Genomic DNA, 26,754 nt, shown 5'->3' with positions numbered 1-26,754 from the left:
ATGGCCTTCTATGATGGGATTACAGCACTGAGAGACAGGGGAAGAGCAACTGACATCATCTACCTGGATTTGTGCAAAACATTTGACACTGTCCTGCATGATATCTTTGTCTCTAAATTGGAGAGACATGTATTTGATGAGTGGACCACTCAGTGGATAAGGAATTGGTTGGATGGTCACACTCATAGAGTTGTGGTCAATGGCTCAATGCCCAAGTGGAGATCAGTGACTAGTGGTGTTTCTCAGGAGTTGGTATGGGGACCAGCGTTGTTTAATACTATTGCTGGTGATGTGGATAGTGGGATCGAGTGCACCCACAGCAAGTTTGCCAATGACACCTAGCTGTGTCATGTGGTTGACTTGCTGGAGGGAAGCGATGACATCCAGAGGGACCTGGATAGGCTTGAGAGGTGGGCCTGCACGAATATCATGAGGTTTAACAAGGCCAAGTACAAGGTCCTGCATCTGGGCCAAGGCAATCCCAAGCACAAATACAGGCTGGTTGGAGAACGGATAGAAAGCAGACCTGATGAGAAGGACCTGGGGTCGCTGGAAGACAAGAAGCTTAACATGAGCCATCAATGTATGCTTGCAGCTCAGAAAACCAGATGTATCCTGAGCTGCATCAAAAGAAAAGTGGTCAGCAGGGCAAGGGAGGTGATTTTCCCCCTCTACTCTGCTCTTGTGAGACTACACCTACAGCACTGCATTCAGCTCTGGGACCCCTAGCTCAACAAGGATATGGACCTATTAGAACAAGTCCACAGGAGGGCCACAAAGGGGCTGGAGCACCTCTCCTGTGAAGACAGGCTGAAGGAGTTGGTGTTGTTCAGCCTGAAGAAAAGAAGGCTCTGGGGAGACCTCATTGCGCCTTCCAGTACCTAAAGGGGGCCCTACAGGAAAACTGGGGAGGGACTCTTTGTCAGGGACTGGTGTGAAAGGACAAGAAGAAATGGCTTTAAACTAAAAATAGGTAGATTTAGATTAGATATTGGGAAGGAATTATTTTCTATGAGTGTGGTGAGTCACTGAAATAGGTTGCCCAGAGAAGTTGTGGATGTCCCCATCCCTGGAAGTGTTCAAGGCCAGGCTGGCTGGGGATTTGGGCAAGCTGGTCTGGTGGAAGGTGTCCCTGCCCATGGCAGGGGGATTGGAATTAGATGATCTTTAAGGTCCCTTCCAACCCAAATTGTTCTATGATTCTATGATCTTATGAATAGCAAATTTCCTCTTCTGTTCTATTCTTTCCACCAAATATCAATTCCACATAGTCCTAAATTATGCTAACTCAACTGTTTTTCTGGGAACAGGCTACCCTGGATGACTCAAACATTTTCGTTTGAAGATAAGATTATCAACCAAAGAGTTCCTTGGACTGGATCTGCCACTTGTGGTTTCTGACAACACACAAAGACTGAAAGTTAAGGGTGGCAGTATCTGTTACATCACATAAACAGAGGCTATGAATCAGGTATGACTTTAATATGGAGGATGGTGAGAAGGTTGACACATCTCATTACTGCAGCCCATCATTATGTGTACACAATGTCACATTAGATGGAGAGAAGATGTAACACAATTATGTGCCAATTGCCTTCACTGTGCACTTTGCCTTGTACATGCAAAATATTAATTCAGTTTAAAACAAACAACAACAACAACAATAAAGGCTATATTAAGAGGCAGAAGAAAACCTCTCTTTGGAGAAAACAACAATAATAGTTGACAGTAAAATTAGAATAAAGTTGAAAACTAGACACAAATTGCTTAATTGATTTAATAATAACTGGGTGGATATGGAGACAGGCTATAATCCTGCCTATTTTCACATAATGTAAAAAAAAGATTAATACTTCCCTCTCCACATGTAAATTATACATCTTCATTCATCTTCTTGCCTCTATTCTTTTACCCAACAAACTGACAATACAAATGAGATAAGTATCAGTCTGTAGTTATTCAGCATATAAAAACAAAACCATCACATATTCACAAACATGTCATCCTGGAAATTCCCAGTTTTTCAACAGGATACTTTTAGAAATAGTCTTTTAGATTGTTGTGATGCTATCCTGTGTTCCTAGAGATGTACTTTCTGACATCTAAATACTTTTAGCCTATAAAAGCTGGAAGAATCTCCTTTGAGGTTAGTAGTTTGACTAACCCAATGCAAAACATGTCGTGTTTAGTTCCTTTAGGTTAATTGATCTATTAGTCTTCACAAAGTAGGGCTATTCAAAGACAAAGATTAAGCTCTGTTACAACCACAAGAAGATCAGAAGCCATTTGAAGTCATTAAATGCTAAATCATTAAATTCTGCATCTGTTAAATCAGAATAAACTGAATATTGCTCATTAAATATATCCTTCATGATTTCCACAGTATCAGTAAAAAAGGACAATAGTCTGATCCATTTTATTCTTCTGTTCAAGCAGTGGGGTTAACAAGAACCAGATCTGCACAGGCCCTATAAAAGATTTTTTTTTTTCTTCTGTAGAGATACTATAGGTCACCTAGAAAGGACAGTGCAGAGATGATCATTGGAGGTCATAGATAGAGCAGATTCCCTTTTTGCCACATCTCTTTCTATTACTGTTACTTCATGTAAAAGCTGATACTAACACAGAAAAAGAACTAAAAGCCATATACCTTGGGCAGCAAACTAAAAAGGATCATTCATAGTCCCTTCTAGATTCTCCAGAGATCCCAGAGGGAAAAAGCTTCCCCTTTTGATTAGACAGATTTTGTGTCTGTATGTGTGTGTGGGCTACATACGTACACATACAGGGATAGAAAAGTGAAGGAATCGCATTTTTTGTAATTTTCAAAATTAATAATTTTTTACCCATGAAAAAAATGCTCAACAAATAATTTCCTTAGAACTTTCCAGTTCATTTACAAAAAGCTTTTTCTCTTCAGAAAGAAAACTGTGACAAAAAAAAAGATTCTTCTCGATCAGATCTTCATGACATCATTTATTACTTTTGTGTTATTTAAGAGTACACATCATCACCTGGAAGGGATTCAAACCAGAATTTGAATCCAACTGAACGTTGGGTAAGATAAGGGTCAAATAATCAAATCCAAAGCTCCTGCTAGAGTTGTTAGGTTCTGATGAAATTTAGAACTGAAAGAAGTCTCCAAAAACAGCTGTTGTCGTGGCGTTTATGCAATCTGGTTATAAAAAATATTGCAGTAAGATAGTCATGTGTTAGCAGTATTGAACCTGAACACCAGCGCTTAGTACAAAAGAATCAGGATCTGAGATCACTTTTTTTCCATTCAGTGCAAGGATGGCTCAGCCTGGCTATACAGTGAAATACAACCCACAGCCACCTGCAACTCAGCAAACAGAACAAGGAAAACATTAAGAGTCAAAAGGCCTTTCTATTCCTTTCTATTCCTGCCAGTGATTTAATGTGCTCTTGCTATGCTAAGTCAGCTAGTCTCAAATTTTCAGATGCAACCTGTGTTTTGGTCCACATTTTGGAAGTGTTTACTGGTTGCACTGAAAGCAATATGACCTATCAGTGCTCAACATCTCTAAAAAGAAGCCCTAAATTGTCAAAAACAATGTAAAGCACCTAAAGCTAGAACCCAGCAGGGACTTTCCTTCAACAGATAGAAATATCTATGGTTTTCAAAAAGACGGTCGAAGGGATAGCACAGAGCTCAATGCATCAACAAGGGATTTAGAAGTCCCATGCTCAGTTCACCAAGGGGCTGCAGACTCTTTGTATAGTGACAGTCAAGTAATTTAGCCAAAACTTGCAGCAGATATGATTATAGCACTTTCCAATATCACACACATATGGTGAGAATAAGCACAGTAAAGCCTGGGAGGTTCTCCTGTTGCAAAGTAAAAGCTGTTCGTTTTATACATGGAATGAAGAAAATGACACAAAACTTATGCATAGCCGGAAAGAAGTTAGGATTCAGACTGGAAATGAAATATGAAATGTCCTGACAACACTTTGTATTCCAAGAAATTACTTAAGATAGCCTTTCTTCATTTTAACAATATTGAAATTATTTATTGATTGAATTTATTTATTTATTGAATTATTGATTTTTTTCTTGAAATTTCAAGAAAAATGTGTTTACTGCAAGCCATAAGGACATTTAGATAAGGAAATATGTTTTCCACTGAAGTAAGATCAAAATTTCTACTCAACAACACATTAAACAACTAAGTATTTTTCACACAAAAAGAACTAAGCAATCCTCTCCATCTTCTTCTTGGCCTCACTCCGTATTTTAGGCATGTATAAAGCAACTCATATAATTTACTTCTGAAGATTTAGAATTCGAAGTTGCAGCAGCAGCATTTGATCAAGGGACGTTCAGCTCTGAACTACTCTGATAGTATCAACTACTGTGATAGTAACAGGATATATTCAGGATAGGCTCCTTAAACTGGCCATAAAATACATCAAGGATGTCCTACACATAACATGTAAACCAGGACAGGAGTAAAGGCAGGCTAGGCTCTGCCGCAGGGCCACAGCCTGTCTCCTGCCCCACCACCATGGCCTGCCCATGCTTACATCCCCTGCGTAGTCATCTCCTGCAACAAGACATCCATTAGCCCCACCAGGTACCCAATGTTGTGCAGGAGGCACAGCTTGCCCACTCTTACCTCAGCATCTTTCTCAATCTCTAGCCCTGCTGCCACCAGGTTGTGTTCATACTCCTCCCTCTGCAGCCGCTTCTCTTCCTCCAGGGCGTCCAGTGGGCCAAGCTCAATCACCTGAGCCCCCAGCGGCTCCTGTGGGATGTGCTGGCCACTGTCTGGCTGCAGCTCGAGGTGACCCTTCCTGGTCTCTCCATTTGAAAAAACAGCCATGGAGTCTGCTCTGTTCATTGGCTCTGGTGGGCTGGTCCCTTGCTGGTGCTGGGCAAGGCGTTTGCGGTAGTGATAGGCTAAAACATAGTCGACCTTTCTCTTGCTGCCCCTGAAGTGCATGCCACTCACAGAGTCCACAGCCCCTCTTTGGGTCCCATCCAGGTAATTGTTTATAATCTGAAAGGGAAACACATGAGTGTTATGAATCGAAAACCCTAAAGTCCAAGGAGAAGCCAGGCCTAGGGTCTGAATTTACACAAGCACTTTAAAGCATTAGATGAGCAGAGCAAAAATTGGAGATTAAATGGGGATGCATATGACCTATAAACTTGTACTCTGCAGATCAGATTAAATCACACTGCGCTCTTCTGACTGTAAACAAATGAGAGTGTCTAAAGACAGTGACCTTATACAGCACCATGGGATAGCTACCTATCCGACACGTGGGTATGGATGTGCATGCCAATGCTGTCTTTTGGTTTATGTGTAAACAGACTATATAGGATACCACATCAGCATTTTAAAATGGGATGGGAATTGGGAACAAGGATCACATTACAGTTTGGGACGTAAAAAAGAATGAGCTGTGGAGCAAAGATGGTCAGGAAAGGGAAGCAGGTGACTGTGTGCAGGAGTAAAAAGAGACTGGTTCCAACTAGAACAAGAAAAAGTTCCTCAAAGTAGTATGAGGGCAAGACGGCAGGGCTGGACAGAGATGATTTGGCAAATACTGGGGATTAGAGAGGATAAACACTATGGATGGCTAACAGTTGATATGTGTTTTCATCTATTATGAGAAGAATATGTGACTGAACATATTCTTTACATATTTCTTTATATACTTTACATATTTCCTTCTGCTGTGACACTGCAGAAGGAAATCAACAACCATAATCATTAAAATTGCCTGTGTTCTACTCAGCTACTACTGTGGACCATCTCTGCCACCTCATCTCCACTATCCAAAACCTTTTGGCATGAAACTGCTTCCATTCTAACACCTCCACCCCACCCTACTGGGGACAGAAATTCTGCAGAATCTGTGTTGAATACAAAATTGTTAAAAAGCACCCTTTCTAGCTCAATGTTGTATCTTAAAAGCCTCCACAGAACTCTCTACTGTGTCATTCATTAAAGTGACACCAGAACTTCAAAAATGTGGAAATACATTCAAGCAAATAAATATGGTCACCCTGACTCAAATCAATGAACCCCTAATTTAATTCCAGTTATTTATGGATCCCATAGGTGGCTATACAAGCAAAATCTTGACAGGTACCAGCTAAAGGTTTCTTTCTCTCCCTACCTCACCTTCTATTACATGCACCAGTAGTCCTGAATTCAAGGTTAACCAAGCGAACTGTAAGGCAATTTTGTCATTTGTTAATGTAACATGAATACTTGAAGGCTTTAGACATACGTGCATATTGTTAAATACCCCAACATCTCCCAAATTCTTGTTTTTCATTGCTTCTCTTCACATCTCAGTTTCCCACAAAGTAGCTTTCAGTCGCCATAAGGATATGGTGACTTTAATAAATCATTTTTGTATGCATACTCCATCCTTCTTTATTTCATGAAATTATCATCACATAATCTGTTCCACACATTACACATATCACAGACATTATGTGTATAGCATATGTATAGTCCCTTTAGGCACATCTAAACTTACACTCAACAATAGATTCTAGCAGAATATAAAATTGCTCGAGAGATAGCACTTTATTGCAATTCCCCATTTCCTAGTTAGGTCCATTTTCATATAGTACTCACAGGCAGTCCATGCAAACCTTCACGATCCATCTCTGCCACAGTGAAGAAAATCCTGTTCCAGATTCCTAGTCTCCCTTCCAGAGAGTTTCACACAATACAGCGCAGAAGTAATGATGTCACCACTGCCTGGTTGCTGGCACAACACAATACATTAGCTGACTCTAGAGAAGATGAACTCCAAACATCCTCTCCTCTCTTACTGGCAAGTGTGGGCAGAAATAAGATGCTCAAACAAATGCAGAAGAGGGAACAAGAAGGTTGGGAACATGAAAAGCCTCTAAGAGGTTTTCCTGTTTATTACCTGTGTGTAGCCAGCTACCACAACCCTGCCACCTGAGAGATCACCATAGCAACACTAGATGTTGCTAGAGTTACACAAAATAAAATGAGGAGGAGATACAGCAGCTCCACTCTCCCTGTCTTGTAGACTCTTGCTTATTCCTTCCCAGCCACTATTGGAAGCAAAGTGCCATCCCCATTATTATGGGTTTCTATTGAACAGAGAATGTCAAAATTCCCACAAAATTCTGTGAGAGCATTTTATGACGCTAAATTTGCAATACTTTATTCACCATATCACCTTCTGGCACATGAAGGCCTTATCAGAGAGAAACACAAATTAAGTAAACTGCAATTTGCAAAACATCACTGAAAGAATTATCAAGATCTTTCTCTCCTTCTCTCTCACAGCCCTTGTAGAAGTCAGAATCAGTGATCTAAATTACTATTTTCAATCCCAGACTCATTGCTTCTTGATGTTTCCAAGACAAGCAGCCAGTACACCAAGCAATGAGAATATCTGAAGGTAGGATTGGCATTTCATGACAGTTTTATTCTATTCCTCTAATAGAAAATACATCACTACAAACGTATTGCAAGAGGTCTCTCCCCTAACAGCCATGCTCTGAAGACTGCAGCCTCCCTAAGCTTTCATCTTCCAGTACAGCTCAAATTAACTCCTAGGTATGTGTTGACCTATGGTTTGAAAAAAGATAGACAGTTTAGTCATCAACCTGCAGATCTTTTCCTGCACCAAGGTAATATCAACCTATCTATTCCTGCTCCAGAAGATTTTGACTCAAGTAAATTATTAAATAAAGCTTGGTGATACCACTAGAACAATTACTGCTTGTTGTACACTAAGAGAACCTACTGAACTATCTAAGGCTGTAGTATCTGTTTACTTGCAGTCATTTTTCTCAGTGCAGCTTGGATTTGCCTAACACAGAGGAGAAATGCATCATATTCTGCTCATCCTGCTCCAAGCCTCTTCCTCATCTCAAAGGTATTAGAGGTATGTCAATGAACATAAAATCCTACTTACAGAACTGCTGTAGGACTCCATATGGTTAGGTGCTTCAAAAGATCCATTAATACTGCAGCTGTGCAACGAAGGATGGTTTTGAGGAACAGTGAGGTATTTGCTGTTGCATGCTGAAAAAGAGTCTCTTGATGATGTTGCTGCCTTCTGTCTGCTCAGACTTGGGTGTGAGGAAGCTAGAGGAAAGTCTGAGAATACGAGATAAATAGTGTTACATTAAGAAGGTTTTGGGGCAGGTAGTTTCCTAAGGGAATAAAGAAAATGAATTAATGGACACCATTTGACTTCAGGTGTTGAACTTAAGTAAACGGAGAGAGGTGCACGCAACTGAAGAGGAGTAGCAGGTACTTATGTGAACTGCTGGAGAAGTGGGAACTTCACATACAACATTGCACTTATCTCAGCACTATCTTGGTTGTTCAACAGGATTTGTACTCCTGCACTTTAGCCACAAGATTAGAAGCTGGAAAATCTGTGCTTTGCAACTAGTCAAGGACCTCCCGCCTGAACATGAGCAAACTGTGTGTTTCAAGTGACTGTACTGGGGTTCTCTGGGTGCTGTATTCATGCCAGATGGGAGCCAAATCACTGCAACTGAAGTGAGTCAAGTTTGCTTACAATTTACAACTAGGCCTGAAGTGGAGTATTTCGGTTCTGGTGTAATGTGAGCAAAATTAAGTGCAATCAGGTATAGATAGAAACTTCTGGCTAGCAGCCATTCTCTCTTCAGAAGTCTTAAATTTTGGACAAACAATGGTGTGAAATTGTCATGAAGTACATTGAAGTTTATCCCTAAATGTTTTACTTTCAGGGACTAATGTCCTGAGACTTAAGACATCTAGTTTTAGATGTGTTTCCCATCTCTTTTATTGGCAAATTTCATGGGCACAGAGCAGCATAACTGGGACAGGTTTTTACATGCCATGTTGTATTCACTACCACTGCCATCAATAAGCTATATCCGTTGTACAGCAGTGTACTACAACAATAGAGTAAAAGAAGAATGTTTGGTCATGAGTAAGAAATGCACAGTCAATAGAAGCAGTGACACAGGGAAAGAATGATGATAAAAAGTAATGGTTACAGAAACTTGTGTAACGTACAGATGTTTCATACTCTTTCTCCCTCTAGTGGTGCCATAACTGTAAATGGAATTGATTGATTTTTACCCATAGTTTCTTTGAGATGCTTATTCGGTTCAGAAACTGTGGCTTTTTCTTTCAAGCATTAGTGTTTTCTACCAGAGAGAAGATCCAGGTGGAGGAGACCCATCTGCCCACAGAATTAGCCCCACTACCCCTGAAAAGATAAAACACCATGCTTCACCAGTAAGTACTTCTGTCTTCCCCAGGAAGAAGAAATAATTGGAATATTCATTGGCTCCCACATATCCAGGGAGACACTACATCCATGATATCTCTTCTTGCCTTAGTAGGCAATCCTAGCAATGCTGCAGTTCTTTTCCCCCACTTCTGACTTCTGCCTAAGGGGGAAAAAAAAAAAAAAAAAAAAAAAAGTAGTTTCAACAGCCTAGTATAGCTACTTTCCAGTAAGGGAGGAACTGCCCTTTGAGATCTGCTGCACTGTGTTAAGACAATATGATTTCCCTCATGGTGATGGAGAAAGGGCAAGAGGAAGGCAGGAATAACTCTCACACTCAATGTTCATGTGGCTGAAGAATGTTTCTTCCACAGTGCTGAGCCATCTAACTGGTGGCAGAAGTATCTTGAATTGCGTCTCATAAAAGAAAGAATTGAAGAGATGAATATGCAGGAAACCTACAGAGTTGTGCAGTGATCATCTTCTTCAAATAATTCAAGGAAAATCTAAAAGGATCCATTCTTATTGATTGTGAAAACAGAACTTTGTGTCTCTCTCTCATTTGGGGTGGAGAGGGAAAAATTGCTAAAACATGTCTGGAAGTCATATTTTCCTCTTAATTATTGAATCCCTTCCATTTTTTAAGAGTCAAAGGCAAACATTATATTCTACTGCTAATCTTCTATGCCTTCTACACAGTCTGAATCTACTTACCTGCAATTATGTGCAAAAAGAGGAGCCAGAATTATTTTAAAAAATGAAATGCTTGAGGGGGGAGGGAGTGGCCCCTAAAATTATGATTATTCTTATGATTCCTATCAATAACAAATTAGGGTCCTTGAACCATGCAATGGTTGACTCACCAGTTTTCCTTTTCTGATCTGTCAAGGAGACTCACACTTTTTTTATTTTAATGAAGCACATAATGATGCCACAAGGGAAACTCCAAGGCAAATAATTAATAAGTGAAGCTTTCATTCCCAGAGGGTAAACATGGTATTTCTCCAGTATTTTCAGTCTAAGCCTGGGATATCTCACAAGACTTTTATACAGTCAATTAAATAGTTTTTTTCTTCCTAGTCCTTTTAGTTGAGCCTGGGAAAAAAATGTGCAGTCCATTTATAATAAATTGATTTCATTTCCATTATGCTTCCCAACCTTCACAAACTGTGTCACAAACCTGAGGTTAACATTAGTAAGCAGGTGAAGCCATCAGTGATGTCCAGTCAGAATAAGTTTTTCGATGGAAATGCAGTTTCTATGTCAGAATCTGGAAGACTCCTATTCACCCAAAAGTTTTTCATCTTCCCAAATCAAACTGTCTGAATCAAAACGTTTTTCTCTGAACAAATTCCACATTTGACAATACTTGCCGATAGTACCGCAGCTCCTCGGAGGCTTGTGCTTCAGATGCTTCCTGACCTTCTACCCTGCAAGCCTTTATGACATCTGGCCTTACATGTTCTCATTCTGTAAATATTCTAGAGGAATTAGTATTGATAGAAACAATCTGTGTGCGCACATGTGCACGTCTGTATATATACATATATATATTTGTACAAAAACAGATGCATATCTTTGAGATGTGTATGTACACACACAAACACACACCAAAGCTACACCCCAGAGAACAGTGGTGGAGTGAATTCCACCTGGAAAACAAGTGTTCAAGAACTACACTTATTTTAGAAAAATGGCATGGGAACCTTCCCTTTAGTCAAGCTTCTTCCAGTTGCAAATGGCTTACAAGGACACAGTACCTTCTCAACAGAGTTTAAGACACGCACACCACCAAAAGTGGAAGAACTAAGGAGAATGTCTTAAAGGACCACACTGCTTGTGAAATATGCAATAAGGAGCTAACCTAATTAGGAGATCTGTATTAATCTTGAGTAACAGCCAATTATCTGATCTGAGTGGTCCAAATGGTCAGATTATCATAGGCACAACCTCTGCAGAATACACTGTAAAAGGTTTGGCCACTCAGGGCACAGACACTGGTCTGCTTTTGTTTATCTTCCTCTCTTTCCAGTAAAGTATCAGAAATACCTACATTTCTGGGACACCACAGTGAGAAGTGTACTTGTAACTCACACGAAATCCTGTGCAAGGTTGTTCAAAATATCTGCAATTTAGCAGCATTGTTTGGTGAGCTTGTTAAAACTTCCACCCTCCAGTGAAATATGAAAATGAATTGGTTTCATTTACTCTTTGTAGATAGCTTGACTTAAATGTGATTTCAAAGAATGTATGTATAAATAAGAAGATATAACATGGTTATAGATGTGTTCTTTAGGTCCCCACTGAACTAATGGCTTCCCAGTTCTGAACATGAACATCAAAAGAGACTGATTTCAATACAGCTAATCACACCTGTAAAAGTATGCAAGTATTTTCATCGCACTATGGCTTTCTTTTTTTTTAAGGTGCCACCCCTTGTCTCTTCAAATACTCCCTATTGTATAATTTCTCAGTTCAAGAGTCACAAGGGAATGCATGCTAATTAAATGAGCCTTGGTCAACCTTAAAGGAAGCAAGATACCTAAAGAAGTTCCTAGGAAAATATATTTTGTGTAAGAAATACATTCTCTTTTCAATATCACTTGAAGGAAAGGTTTCATTACAGGCGATCTAGATTAGCATAGTGTTCTCAAGCTTCTTATTTGAATAAAAGAAGGATAAAGTTTGACCATTAAATTTCAAATATTTGGTATTTCTTCCTTCAGGTTAGTGTAAGATCTATTTAAATGCTTAGTCTTCTTGTGCTTAACTACGTGTATTAAAATTAGCCCCACAACACCATCAGGCAGTTTTCTCTATAAATAATATTTATTATTTGATCATATTCTGGAGGCTGGGAAAGAAAGGTCTGAGTGTAAGGCTGAATGTAAATGGATACAACTGAGATACTGATTCCTACCCAAGAGATTCTCATTTCTGAGTGTCCTGAAGGGTCAGGGTGTGACATTTCAAACAATGTTAGAACAAGGCCCAGACAGGCAGATGCACCCAGGCTGCCCAAGACACTAAGCCAGGACTTTTTAAAGACATTTTTGCCCTTACCATCTTCACTTTGAGAGGTACTGTTTAAGTGCTCAAACTGCAGGCTGCAAATTTAGATCCCTCATCTCTTGGTGAAAACTCAGTTATGGGGAAGGAAATAGGAAGTGGCAAAACTGGGGGAAAAAAAAAAAAAAAAGTCCTTTGTTTCTAGCTCCACTTCTTCCTCCCTTTAGTTGCATCCCCAAAATTATTCCCCAGGAGGAATAATGCTTGGGGGATATGGCTGGGAGAGGGAAGAATGTGATAAAGGTGGAAAACAGACAATGGATTGTATGGAGTTGTGCTGCCTATCATAAACCTTAGCAGGACTGTTCTTTCTCTGATCTTGTCTTAGCCCTTTTTACTTCTTCCAAGCTACATTTAGAATCCCACTTCCCAGAAGCTTCCAGTGAGTTACTCCTCTCCAGGGTAGTCTGCATACACTCCAATCTGAAATTTGTTTTAATTTGCTTCACGATGCATAGTTTTCCTATTAGCTACTGGTGAGAGCATTAGACAATCTGAAAAGCTTTGCCTGTTTTTAATTCCTACAATTCTTAAAAGGCACTAATGGTAGTTTGGAAAACATAATGAAGGGAACCGCTCTCTTCTGTAGCTACGTTGAGTTTGGTGGAGTTGTGTGCAAGGAGTAATTCTGGCAGAAAATGAGCATCTTCCCATATCACCATGCACTTTGAGACTGCAATGTTTCAGGAAGCTGTTAGTAGGCAGTAAGATGGAACATTTTGTCCTTAATCCTCAGGCCCTTAGTGTGAAAGTATATTCACAGATTCTATAAAGATTTACTTGCTCAAAGGATAACAACAATACTCATAAAAAACATCCTAGGGAAAAGAATGGCAGGGAGCAGCAAGAGTCACCTGTTTCACAGGGTAAGGTGAGCCAGGAGCAGAGTGTGACAGAGCAGAACAGCGAGTGACCCCACCGACAGGGAGTCCAGGTGCAAGAGCAGCAGGTCTGGGTCAGGATCAGGGACAGAGTGATCTGGGTCAGTCACAGCTCAGCAATCCCCTGGCAAGGCATCAGTGACACGGCAGGTCCAAGGCCAAGCCAGGAAGCTGAGCCCTCAGCTACAGGTCAGGGCCAGACTAACAAAGGTCCAAGATGGAGCACAAATATAGCTGCTGCTCACCTGCGACTTAGCATAAGTGGACGCCAGCAGTAAAGCCACAGCTTGCAAAAAACTGTTCCTGAGGGAAAGGAGGGGTAGGTCCTCTCTTCCAGCTTCCTTCACAACAGCTCTAGTCAGTGAGGGAGCTGGATGTTGACTGAGCCAGATATACTCTTTGATGTGGCAAGCTGAGTATTTAGAGAGGAAATGCACTGTGGACCCTGACAGCCAGTCCTGAACTGTTGCCAGAAACATTGCAGCACCTCAAACAGACAGGGGCAGGAAAGTGGGAGCTCCTTGCTGGCATGGACCTGCCCAAATAACTCTGGTCACAGACACAAATGTAAAACCCTGTGGTTGCACTCCTGTGGTAGATGCTCATGGACCTTTACCTCTGACATTAGGAGCAGGAAGAATGCACCTGAGTTAAAAGAATTGCTCACTCACCTCTAACACATACCATGAGCCTGAGAGTCTTTTAAGGGATGGAAGACTATGAGTCAAGAATGAAGGAAGCAGAGCAGAGCTGTGGATAAAGACGTGGGAACCAAACGGTATAAAACCAAAACTGGAACTGCTTTGTGGGCTGTTGAATTAACTGAAGACTTAATGGAGCTGTATCTATATAATACAGCTGTGCATACATGCTCACTTTTTTTTTCTTTTTTCTTCTTTTTTACTTTTCCAAAGCTGTCTCTAAATATAGATATTACAGAAAGTACCTGGTTTTTCCCACATTACGTGTATAACAGAACAAACTCAAACAGTGAAGGATCAGGAACAGAAAAAGGACATCAGAGTAATGCTACAAAGACTAGCATTAGGCCTTAAATCTAATGGCTGTTTGCACACTGCAATTTGCTATATTCAAATAATTTTATGAAGGCAACTGGATGGGAGAACACAAAAATAACAGGACTCCATGAACTTCAGGATAGTTTGGTGTTTGCAGCAGAGCTACAAGACCCAGAAACACTAAGACACAATGTCTGGAAACAACCACAGAGCTCTCATCTGTAACAGTAAACAACTAATGCTACAATGTTATCACTGAACATTATTCTATGCTCCTACACTGGGAACTCAAACACAAAAGATTTTACACACTGAGCAGATTTATTCCTTGCATATGGGAACTGAAAGACAGTGCTTTCAGTCGTCTCTGAAAAAGGATATTGTTCTCTTCCCCAGTTGCATTGCAATAAGGATAACACAGAGGAAAGCAGCAGAGCTCCAGAAAAAAGATTTGCCTACAGATTTTCTTTTCCACATGAATCACAATGCTGCCCCACAGCTGCACTCCCGAGACTTCTGAAGAAACAAACTCTGTGTTTTATCTCTGAGCTGTTTGTATGTAACCTGGGCCACAAGCTTTTCTTTCCTTTTTTTTTTTTTTTTTTAAATGCCCTGAAAGAAGACACAAGTTCTTTCAAAGTATTCCTTTTCCTGTTCACCACCCCCTTTCCATCTATTCAGCTTCATAGGCAGTAATTAACAACGAAGCAGAGAATAAACTTACTAGGTGCATGAGTTTCCATGTTGCCTGGAGGTTTGGCTGGAAGTTGCGACAGAGCTAATAGGATGTGGCTATGCTGATCATATGCACAATCTGCTTCTGCACTGACTTAAGTTGTGAACAGTGTTAGCAGCTATTTCCATCCTGGCTTGATCCTTCTTTAAGCAAGCCACAGACTGAAGCTAATTAGCCAGACCTTCTGTTTTGGTTATTACCCCTGTGGAAGAAAGAGAGAGAAAAATGGCAAAACTCCCGTGACCTGAGAGTCCATGGCAATTCTCTACTGGAAGTTCAGCATCTTGTCTTCGTGTTCCATAATACCTCAGCAAGCAACATAACAACATATTTTGTCCTAACTCCGCAGAAGGCAGCAGAGGAGAGGAAGAAAAAGCTAATGCAAAACCAGGGTTCTGTAGCAGCCAGCTCTGTTTGAAAAGCTGTTCTTTCAAGGATTAGACTTAAATCCTGGAGGTGGTTTCAGTGAGGAAGAGTGTCTGTATATCTGCAAAGCTTTACAGTGTTTCAAGGTAGAACGTAAGTGCGGTAACCTTTTTATAAGGCTGTATCTTAGGTACTCAAGTCACCTTACTGCCTGGATGCTGCACTCTCTTTCTTGCATGAAATATTCATGGGATTATCTTGTAATCAACTGTATAGTCAGACCAAGTGATGGATTCTGCTTAGCCTTCAACCTTATATACTGGGAGAAAAGGTTATTCCTGACCTTCTGAGAAAGGATTTATATTTGCTAATGCTAATTGGAGACAGGTGAAATTATTTGAAGTTCAAGTCTTTTTCTTCTTTCAAGCTTATCTGTGACACTACAACAGTCTGTCTAATACAAGAGGTGGGAATGGATTTGTTCAATGATAATAAAGTACAGTGTTTCTGGTGGCATGTGAATTAGGGTTGTGTACTGGGTCATGATCTGCAAGAGTAGCAGATGTCTATATCACAGGGAGAAGTGCTAGTATCTTATGTTAATCTCAGAACTTCATTTAGAAACTGCCTTCAGTTACAAAACAAGAAACATCCTGGCTTCCACAGCTTCTGGACTGACTGGTCTAAAAACTATTAAATTACAGAAATTAAAAAAAAAAAAAAATAGAAATTACCCTCAGGTACTGTGTAAGCTTTCTAGAAGGGAAGATGTTACTTCAAACAGTTTGCACGCTAGTCTATGCATACTAGTTTTGAGATGGCATGCCTGATTTTATTTTTTTTAATTGCATGAGCACCCCATCCATTTGAATAAATGAATCCCACTTTTATCAAATGTCCACAACTGTTCTCCAGCTACATTTCAGACCTACTTGTTATGGGGCAAGGGATAACAATGTAGAACTATAGAATACTCCATGGGAAGCATCTGTTGAACTGCTTTTTTGTGTTGATGTTTTACAAGCATTAGTCTACTCCTTGTATAGATAGTAAATCTACTGCTTTGTATACACTTATCTCTGGGAGAGGGGAATGAAAAGTTGCTGAAAATTATGCAATTTTATATTGATATTTTATGCTGCATGAACTAAATGATAAAACAGAAAGGCACACCCACTATTTTTGAGGGAGTATAGGAATGTAGAGCCAGGTTCTGCCAGGATCCTTATGGACACAAAGCTCTGCCTACATGGGTTCAAATTACTAGCTCCTATAAGCCATGAGGATGGGTCCATTACAGGTAATACAGTTAGTACAGGTAATAAATAATATACTCATGAGGCAATAACATAGGAAGCAATATCCAGCTAGTCAAAAAGGAAATGGGTTTGTCTGGGGGATTTTTGTTTGCCTGTTTGAGTTAGGACATTTTCCAATAGAGAAAATCATATCATCTTTGTGTTTCGTAGGGTATCTGGATATGGTGTTAGCTCATAATGTAAAGCCAGAGCAAATAATGCCAATATAGCAGATTGTGTTTCACCTGCTGTAGAGGTACTTGGAAGTCTGTAAAAGTTAGCAGAAAGATTACATGCCTTTAATAATTAACAAGTTTTATAAGATTCCTTCCCAAATCCATTTAATGTTCATGTAAATCTATCTTGTATCAAGTTCACCAATCCAACTGGTCTTCTAAAGTGATTAGATGCATTCGGAATCATTGGTGGAAAGGCAAAAACAAAGATAGCTAGCTCAAAACAAGACTCACAAGCAGTATGTGCAAGTTAAAAATGATGTCTTTCAAAGCCTGAATTCTGCTGGTAAATGTTAATTGTACTTTCTGATGTACAGCATGATTCTGCTGTTTTGGCACGCTACTACTGTTCGTGTGCACAGCTGTCTACTAAGCAGGCACTTGATTACAGGCCTGAGTTTATTCACTTCTTCCAGGAAAGAATGCTGCTGAAAACAGCAGAGCTGCACTAAAATAAAACTGGACTGTGCAGAAGGCAATTGAAACCTGCAGGGAGGAACTCTGAGCCAATTTCTTTACTGACATCACCAGAAAGACAGCTCAGTTGGGGTAGGCTGCCTGAAAACGGCTTGCTTCTCATACTAGCAGGTGAGGGCCAAAAATCTATGTACCTTCTCAGCCTGTTAAGGGAGATGCTATAGTATTCCCTTCCTTTTTCTCTTTCTCACTTGTCTGTTCCTATGACAAAATTTTCAAGGAAAACACTACTTTGGACTTATGCATCAAGCACTACAGGACCTTGGCTTTGCTTGTCATATGTAGGTGCTAGCCAGACCTGATTAATAACAGCCTTGACCATACAAAAGTCCACAGAACTCTATTCTGTAAGGAAAAAACACTAAGTTCTCATGAGATATATTGTGTGACCACTTTAGTCCATGTACTGGCATAGATGTTTGAAAGCAAAATTGCAGCCAAGCAAGGTGACAAAAAGCCATGCAGCATTGGACATATTCTTGAATTGGTCTAATGTTTTAATACAGCTCTGTTTGTCCAGTTATATTGAACTACAAATGCTATGAGTTTGATCCTATAACCCAGCATTTTTCCAATAAATTACTTGGCTCTCCTTAGAAAAAATGTTAATTGCTTTTGTCTGAAAGCAAATATCTTTATTTCAGTTTGTTTCTCCCATGAAACACTTATACTTTTCTTATTAAATGAGTTTGTTCTTTTTTTCAGCTGGGATAGAGTTCATTTTATTCCTAGTAGCTGATATGGTGCTGTGTTTTGGATTTAGGATGAGAATAATACTGATAACACACTGATGTGTTAGTTGTTGCTGAACAGTTCTTAGACCAAGTCAAGGACTTTTCAGCTTCTCATACTGCCAGCCAGCAAGGAGGCTGGGGTAACACAAGGAGCTGTGAGGGGACAGAACCAGGACAGCTGACCCAAATTGGCCAAAGGGATATTCTGTGCCATATGACATCGTGCTGAACAATACAGCTGGGGAAGTTGGCTGGGGTAGGCACTGCTTGGGGACGGCCTGGGCACAGGTGAGGAGGTGGTGAGCAATTGCATTGTGCATCAATCACTTTATATATTATTACTAATAATATTATTTTCCCTTCCTTTTCTGTCCTATTAAACTGTCTTTATCTCAATCCACAAGTGAATGGCTGTGTGGTGCTTAGCTACCTGATGGGTTAACCTACAACTGTCCTTTGGGACATGTCCAATGTGGGGCATGAAGTGTCGAGTTAATGACAGATCTGATCAGAGTATGATAATACAAAACTGTTATAAGCATTCTGTCAGTTTAATAGTCACTGGTTACAATGTTGATTTTTTTTCTTGCTTTCAGAGTTGTATTGTGTAACACTTGCTGCATGTGTTCCCTGTTGTGCTGTTGATCATCTCTGGGGGGCTTGTTTAATGTTATCATTTTGCTGTACTGTGTCACACTGGCTTAAGATATGATGAAATTACTAGTCATGAGATTAATCCAGTATTTCTATTCAGCATTGCCATTATCTCTGTACTTTGGGAACCCTCTCTTCAAAACTATTAATAATTACACCCTTTACTTTTTCTCCTTGGGAAACCAATCTATGGGGGAGACAAGGGTGTACACCTTACCCCATTTCTTCATTTTCCCTTTCTCCTTCATCCCCCTCTTCTCCTCCAGGCTAGTTACAATAGATCTTGAGAATTTTGAATATCCTTGGAATGTTCAAACCAGCATGTTCCTATTGCTATGTCGCCTGAATATGTTTCAGGTTTTGTTTAAGGTTAAATAAATATTTAAGAATACCACCCAGAGATCTGCCCTAAGGCAGGATAGTTGTGGGTGGCAGGGAGTGTGGGAGGATATGGGCAGTTCCCCAGACAGAGTGGAAGGGCTGATCTTACTTCTAGTCTTAACAAAAGTACCTCTGATTTGTATTTGCCAGAAATGAGTAATGAATACTATGACTAGGACTAGAGGGGCCCTGCCTCCAGCCAGGGGGAGGAAAAGGACAACTCAGTTTATGGGTCTGTGTCAATTTGATGGTCTGGCACATAAGACCCATAAGAGTATGAGGCTGCAGAGGACACCAGTGCACAATGCTATCAAGCTATAAAGGGGCAGAATCCATCTGTATTTCTGGAGTGACAGGGGGATCTCAATAGCTAACTGTATTGGAGGCCAAAGTGAGCCTAACTGGGAATGAGTGGCAAAAGCACTGTTGTGACTTGCCTGAATGCTCCATGCATCCTTGGTACAGACTACCTCAGGAGAGGGTACTTCAAAGATCTAAAAGGGTACTGGTGGGCTTTTGGCATAGCTGCCTTGGAAATGGAAGAAATTAAACAGCTGTCTACCTTGCCCAGAAGACACTTCTCTTGTGAGGCTGATGAAGGTGCAGTTGAACCAAAGTGTCCAAATTGATATTCAGAACCATATGATGTTATGCTGAATAATAAAACTGGGGAGAGTTGGCTGGGTTGTGTGTGGGGGGTGAGGTGGCCACTGCTTGAGTATTGGTCAGCAGGTGATAAGCAATTGCATTGTGCATCATTCACTTTATATATTTTTATTATTATTACTGTTATTACTATTATAATTTCCCCTTCTTTTTCTGTCTTATTAAACTGTCCTTAGCCCATGAATTATTAACATTTTTTTTAATTCTCTCCCCCATCCCAATAGGATTGGGGGTGGAGTGAGCAAACAGCTGTGCAGTGCCGTTGTGTCTTAACCCGGCAGGCTGCTAAGGACCACATAGCTGTTTGCTCACCCTCCCCTCCCCTGCAAGTGGGATGGGGGAGAGAATCAGGAAGAAAAAAGGTAAAAGTTCATGGGTTGAGATAAAGACAGTTAAACAGGACAGAAAAGGAAGAGAAATAATGATGATGATGATGTTAATAATAATAGATGTATAAAGGAATTGATGTACAAGGCAACTGCTCATCACCTAGCGACCAATGCCCAGTCTGTCCAAAAGCAGCAGTTCCCTCTGCCCCTCAGCCACCCACTCCATATTTACTGTTCAGCACTATGTCATATGGCATGGAATATCCCTTTGGCCAGTTTGGGTCAACTGTCCTGGTTCTGTCCCCTCCCAGCTTCTTGCGCACCCCCAGTCTCCTCGCTCACAGGGCTGTATGAAATGCTGAAAAGTCCTTGATTCAGTGCAAGTACTAAAACATCAGCATGTTATTGACACTATTCTCATCCTAAATCCAAAACACAGCACCATACCAGCTACTAGGAGGAAATATAACTGTCTCCTAGCCAAAACCGGGACAGATGCCTAGCTGCCTGCTGGGTTAAACCACAACAGTTAGAAGTAATTGAAGCAAGAATGTTTGCCTGTTTGTTGGACAAACTTTTAATTGAACACTGTCCATCCACTTTGCTGATGATTAAAATGCTAGCTACACTCATCTGATTTTTCAATGGTTACAGAAAACTGTAGCCCCATCTCTGCCCTGTGGATGTCCTTGTGTGTCCTTCCCATGTGGATAAGCTGGTGCTTGGCTCATACAATTATCTAATTAGAAGGCCTGTCTGAAGCCATGAAGCCTTAGGCTGCAATCCTTTCAGCTTTTGCAAGCTAAGAAATGTCAGTCTGGGTCAAGGCACTAAATGAAAATGAAGGGGCAGCCCAGTGGTGTGGTAAGCAGAAGAGGACAACATTGTTTTTCACCCTCTATCTACTCCTTTTCTCTACTCCTCTCTGATGTTACAGGCTGCTCTTTCAGCAGTTGCTTATTTCCAGCATCAGATGAATTGCCATGCAGCTGATTACCTAGGGGACCCAAATCCATCTGTCAGGATGCTTAATATCTGGAGGCAGCTATAGTGATGGAGGAAAACTGGTGACAGATCTACTGCAGTAAGTGGGGATGGTGCTAATTAAAACTTGTTTGTTTGTTTGTTTTCTCCCTGGGGTTATTGTGGATTTATGTTTTTGATCCCCTTTTTGATCCTACAGCAGAATAAACAGACATTCAAGAGCAATATAGGGTATCTTGCATGAATAATAAGGAAAGAAAGGGCCTGCATGCTGTATGTACTGAGTCCACAGCTGAATGGCGAAAGAGGAGAAGCAGGGATCTATCTGGTTCCTCTCTAAAAGGAGTATAACTTGCCTATTCAGTTGAACGCATAGAGGGAGTTTTTCAAAAGAGAATGCTCTCAAAAGTGATGCCTCCAAAGGCAAACACTCACGCAGATAAGGAGGTGTTTTGACCCATTTAATCACACGACATTGGCATTCATGGGAGAAGAAATGGCTCTTCACCTCAAAACTTTCTTCACAGTTACCAGTGAGGCAATGGTGGAAATGTCCTCTGAAATGCCTTCCATATCTATAGATGCAAACTTAAATAGTGCACAGGGACAACCTGATTCCCTGACCTTTTCTGCTAGACTTCTCAGGAGCACTCTTACCCTTCAGGACCTCTATATATACTTTTCATTATTTCAAGAAAGATTCTGCTAGAGCTGGAGAAACCATGATTTTTCACCCATAGCCTATTTCCAAGCTTTACAGATTTCATCACAAAAGTTTGGAAAGTTTAGTGTTGACAACAACAACCACCTCCCAGCCTCCCAGCTGACTTACCAGAAAGATACCTCAATTCAACAAGAAGTTGGAGTATTTCTTGTCTTGCAAAAAGATAAATGGAATAAACAGTTTTTTTTTCTTTTATACATTTTTTTTTTTTAATTAGTATTTCCCATTAAAAGTGCTTGACCAACACTAGATTTCACCAACAACCACCCTCTGGAAATTCTTTTCCCTTCTGTAGCCTGACCAGACCAAATGGAATTTAAATCCTAATAAATTTATCCATGTCAGCAGTAAGTAAATTAAATCTGCCACTGTCAATTCCACTTTTGAAAGAACTCTAACTTTTTTAGCTAATACAACAGTTGAAGTTCTGGCATCCAGAATAAAGAGAGATGAGCTTTCTCCTTAAGCTGGTCTGTAGAAGTGCTGTGGTAAATAGGTTAAAAGCTGTCTCTTAGCCCCATTTACAGATGCTGAGGTTTTGCATATGGTATACAACATGTCCTTAGCACACAATTTCTTTGCATTCAACTTAAGGAGAAAAATGTATATGGATTACCGAAATATTTGGTTGCCTGAGCCATAATCATTATTGTGTACCAAGAACTCTGACTGTAAAGTGCCACATGCATTACATGCATACAGCATGTAATTAAGGTCTGAAGTGGGGAATGAAAGTACAAAGTCTCTGAAGTCAGTGCTAAAAGCTTTGGGACATGTTCTTTAAGTAGAAGCAACTGTTTCCGTTACCACACCATTTTCTTTTATTGATGAGGATAACTTTTCATGGTTAAGATGAAAGAACAATGCAATCTCAAATGTCTCTTCTATAAACCATACCAATACTGCTCGATTGTGCTAGTAAATTTTATTGTTTGTTATGCTGATACAATTAGTTAGTCAGAATTCTACTGAATAAAACCGTCTACAGAGAGGAAATGAGGCTTTCACTGTAAAGTTCTTTCATCATAAAGCTCAAGATTAAACCACTGGGCTCCTTCAAAATATTCACTCTGTACACTTCCGCAAATTGCATTCACACTGAGAGGCAGAAGGGATGTAATGTTGCACCACTGTGCCATTGGCACACCGGAGTGGGATCATGACTGCTGTTGTTAGAGTGGCTGTACAGCAGCTGCACACATCTTCCCATTTCCCCATCTGAACGGAGTATCTTGTATTGCTTCTACACTTGCCCTAGACAGAAAAAGAGATACTAAGTTTGAATAGTGCCAGAAACCCAGTGAAATCAAAATCTAGGTCTTCAAAACATCCATGGACTTCTTTGCCTGAAGTTCAGTGTTCTGCTGCAAAACATGAATGCAGAAACAAGTATCTGATTCCGGAGTGTGGGGTGCTAATCAAAGACTAATGTCTTATGAACATAAGCATAGCAAAGAAGAGATGAAGGAACTGGTCACACACAAAAAAATCTGTGCTTTAAAATACACTAGGTGATATCCAGCATTATTGTGTTGGCTTCTAAGCACACACAAAATGGTAGTAAGAAACACTCTTCTCTTATCACCTCAGCCATATGGGATGTGCATTCAGAAAGTGCGTTAGTCCAACTGCTGCAATCCCTTCAATTTTTCAGTTGTTTCTAAGATGCATTTCTTGTTGCTCTGCATGCTAAGCATGTACACTGTTGTCCACCTGGTTGATATTTCCATTGTTCTTCCTGTCTGATTACTTTCCAAATTTAGAACTAGCTGTCCATTACTTTGACATATGCTTTCATGATATAAAAACAAAAGACCTCACATCAAACTCTGTCAGAGTCCATTTGTTTTTGTGGTTTTTCATTTTTATTTCTGAGATTAATACCAAATATATATATATATATGCATAGCATTATCAGGAAGAAGTTTAGGAAAAAACATAGTGCCAATCACAGCAGAAACATTTAGTTTGCTCAACATATGGCCAGACTCACAAAACAAAATCTGTACTCATGCAGGAGAAACTTCAGTACATATGACTCGATGGCTAAGAACCTGATTACCACTGATTTTTGTGGATAGGACAAGAGGTTAAGCATATATCTTCTTTTTCTTTTAATCAAGGGTAAGTATTGTTGTTCTTAAAGCTTCCTTTCATATTAAGTTTTGCATAGCAAATGGAGGCCCTGCATCAGTTACCGATGAGAAAAGCCTGGGCATGTGTACTGCTAATAACCCGTCCCCATTCTTTTTTTTCCCAGTAGTCACGATAAACTGGAAGATTCATTTTGCTTACGGCACCAGCTAAATATAATACTCAAGTAGCTGAGTGCAACGCAACTTCTTGGTTTCCATCCATGTACATCATCATTAGGTCTGCATACAAGGGTTGCATACAGTCCTTGTATGAAGCATGGTTATCTCAGATTGAGCAGTTGTCTTGCTGTGACCCAGTGAGCGAAGAGAATTTCCTTGTTGGATCCCAGTCTCAGGGAGATGGAAATATCCAGAAGGGATGCTATGCTCCTGTGTCAAATGAAAGTTGCTATACAAGTTGTAAGGAGTGTTGGGCAGGAAAATTCTGTACCATTAAGCTTTTAATCTGATTATGGAAATGAATAAGACATGCAGAACACAACAGCTTAGTGCTCTGGCCAACAGAGGAGTTATAGAGCTTACAGAGCACAAAAGTCAAATCACAGCACTTGAATTTAAACATCTGTTTAAAGCATTATGCATCTAAATACCTATTTACACTCATAAGCCAGCTTCAGAGCCTAAAGAAGGATATGTGTACCTAACTTTAGACTCAGATCTGAAAATCAACTTCAGTTATACTAAAATGAAAATTCTCTTCTGTGTAGAAAGTCCTCATTAAACTATTTCAGAGACATTCATTTCTGATGGAAGCAAAGGAGTATGAACTAAGCCTTCGCGCCTCAGATTGTGTGCCTTTTTGCATGGTTGCTTGAATACAGAAAATCCAGCATCACCAAATTACTTTAGGAAGTAAGTGTCAATTAGGTTTACACAGTTTGAGTGAGTCAGTGAGGACAGAAACTGATGCTCTGTTTACTGAAGTGTAGCCATGGTGGAGCCAGAAGGTCCCCTTGTGGAAGACAGAAAACGGGCAAGGGAGGCAAGGGAAGGTGTAGGGGTGGGTGTGTGGGAGTGCTTTTATTTTTTACCTCACAATGAGAAATAGGCACTTCCTTTTCAGCCACACATCCGTTGATGTTCTGATATTGCAGTCTGGTACTTACTGGTCGACATTCCTCTTCCACACCTACCAAGTTAAAAGAAAAAGGGAAAAAAAAATAAAAAGGAAAGAAAATAAAAGAAAAAAAAAAGCATTTGACAATGCTGGAAATTGCTTCTGTGTGAATGAATTGCTCTACATGGATAAAGCAGCTTACTAAAATTCCACTGGAGAACAGCTTTTCCCTCATAGATTAATAAAGGTTGGAAAAAACTTCCAAAATCATCCAGTCCAACCATCCACAACCACCAATTACCCACTAAACCATGTCCCTAAGCACCAGGTCCAACCTTTTCTTAAACACCCCCAGGGATGGTGACTCCACCACTTCCCTCAGCAACCCGTTCCAATGCCTGACTACTCTTCCTGAGAAGAAATATCTCCTAATTTCCAACCTGAACCTCCCCTGGAGCAACTTGAGACCATTCCCTCTCATCTTATCACTCATTATCTGCAACAAGAGGCCGACCCCCATATTTCTTTTCAGTTGACTGCTTTGTTTTAATGCTTCTTTGCAACCTAATGTCTGCCTTTTACTCCCTTTTGAAAGATTCTGCAAGGCTACATTGGGCAAGCCAAATGCAGAGGAAAATAATGAGGACACATGTAGGAACCCCAGTAACTTAATCAGAGAATCAGACTATCTTGACCTGGCTACTCCTGAGACTGTCACAAGAGACAGATCTCATTCCCTCAGAATGATGCCCTTCAAGATGAGTCAACGGAAGCAGCTCTCCAGATCACCTTATAGACTGAGATGGGTCACTGCCTACGGATGCATGGGACTCATTATGGGATGTGAGGGAAGTACAGCTTAGGGTTCTATAAGACTCACTAGGGGATTTTTTAGGGAAGGAACCAATGTTGGGGAAAGAGAGGAATCAGGGAGGATTGGGAGGAACAATGACAGGAATACAGATGGATAAAGGCATAAAGGTGGGGTGGTTGCATGTTAAACAGCTGCTTGTCCATAGTTTTGTCTGACCTCGCCCTGCCCAACTCAGTCTCTGTAGTCTCCCCTGTCTTATTAAACTCTATATCTAATTATGTCCTGGGTGATAGACTTTCTATTCTGTGTACATGTCTGTGTATGGAAGGTATATATATATATATGGATTTTATACATATATAAATGTGTATATTAAGTGCCAGCAACAGCACTTGGACCACAGGTCACAGGGCCCATGAGGATAGGCAGGATGGGACAACAAAACAATTACAGAAATACTATTGCAAAAAATCAAAGTTTGGGTCAACAGAAATTTTGCCACTGTCCTCAGCAAGCCATGAATTATTCTTATACTTGTTTTCCAGTACTTTTTGATGTTTTGCTAGTAAGTTCCCCATTTGATATTTTTGTTTGTTTGTTTTGTCTCTCCTGTCTAATGAGAAATTCACACAAGAAGCAGTAGGTCTGAATTTGTTATGTGTGGAGCAGCATACATAGCTTTCAATAATTTTTCTGTGTAAATGTCATCACCAAATTAATTGCCTGTGTGCCTTGCTAAAGCTTCGCATTTTATACACACACACACGCATATATATATAGACTAAAAAAAAAAAAAAGCTTGAAAAGTGTTTCTGACTCCAGGGCTCTTGGAGCTGCCAATTCTCTTTTAATGATTTCATAACTTTATTTGATAAAACTTCTTCACCTAGGAGGAATATGCAGTTTTGT

At 40.2% G+C, this 26,754-nt stretch overlaps 2 protein-coding genes across 3 annotated transcripts in view; both read right to left on the bottom strand.

The window, feature by feature from the left end:
- ANO2 (anoctamin 2) overlaps positions 1–16,060 on the bottom strand; it is a 203,715-nt gene extending 187,655 nt beyond the window's left edge. The window contains exons 1-3 of the mRNA XM_083820198.1: positions 14,958–16,060; positions 7,948–8,132; positions 4,641–5,024 (exon numbers count right to left, since the gene is read on the bottom strand). Of these exons, the coding sequence (XP_083676324.1) occupies positions 4,641–5,024; positions 7,948–8,132; positions 14,958–14,976 (588 nt within the window). The 5' untranslated portion in view covers positions 14,977–16,060. The remainder of the gene's footprint in view (positions 1–4,640; positions 5,025–7,947; positions 8,133–14,957) is intronic.
- A 6,671-nt stretch (positions 16,061–22,731) lies between these two features.
- The window catches only part of VWF (von Willebrand factor), a 147,827-nt gene continuing 143,804 nt past the window's right edge, over positions 22,732–26,754 (bottom strand). Inside the window, exons 51-52 of one of the 2 annotated variants that reach the window (XM_083819388.1) lie at positions 25,006–25,103; positions 22,732–23,072 (exon numbers count right to left, since the gene is read on the bottom strand). In XM_083819388.1, coding sequence (XP_083675514.1) covers positions 22,884–23,072; positions 25,006–25,103 — 287 coding nt within the window. In that variant the 3' untranslated portion in view covers positions 22,732–22,883. Of the gene's footprint in view, positions 23,073–24,047; positions 24,344–25,005; positions 25,104–26,754 lie in introns of those variants that run through there. The other variant, XM_083819389.1, reaches the window with a different exon arrangement.

The sequence above is a fragment of the Anser anser genome, assembly GCF_964211835.1.
Source record: "Anser anser genome assembly, chromosome: 1".
NCBI classification, from domain to species: Eukaryota; Metazoa; Chordata; class Aves; order Anseriformes; family Anatidae; genus Anser; species Anser anser.
The sequence above is the reverse complement of the archived record's forward strand: the minus strand, read 5'-3'. Positions and strand labels throughout refer to the sequence as shown.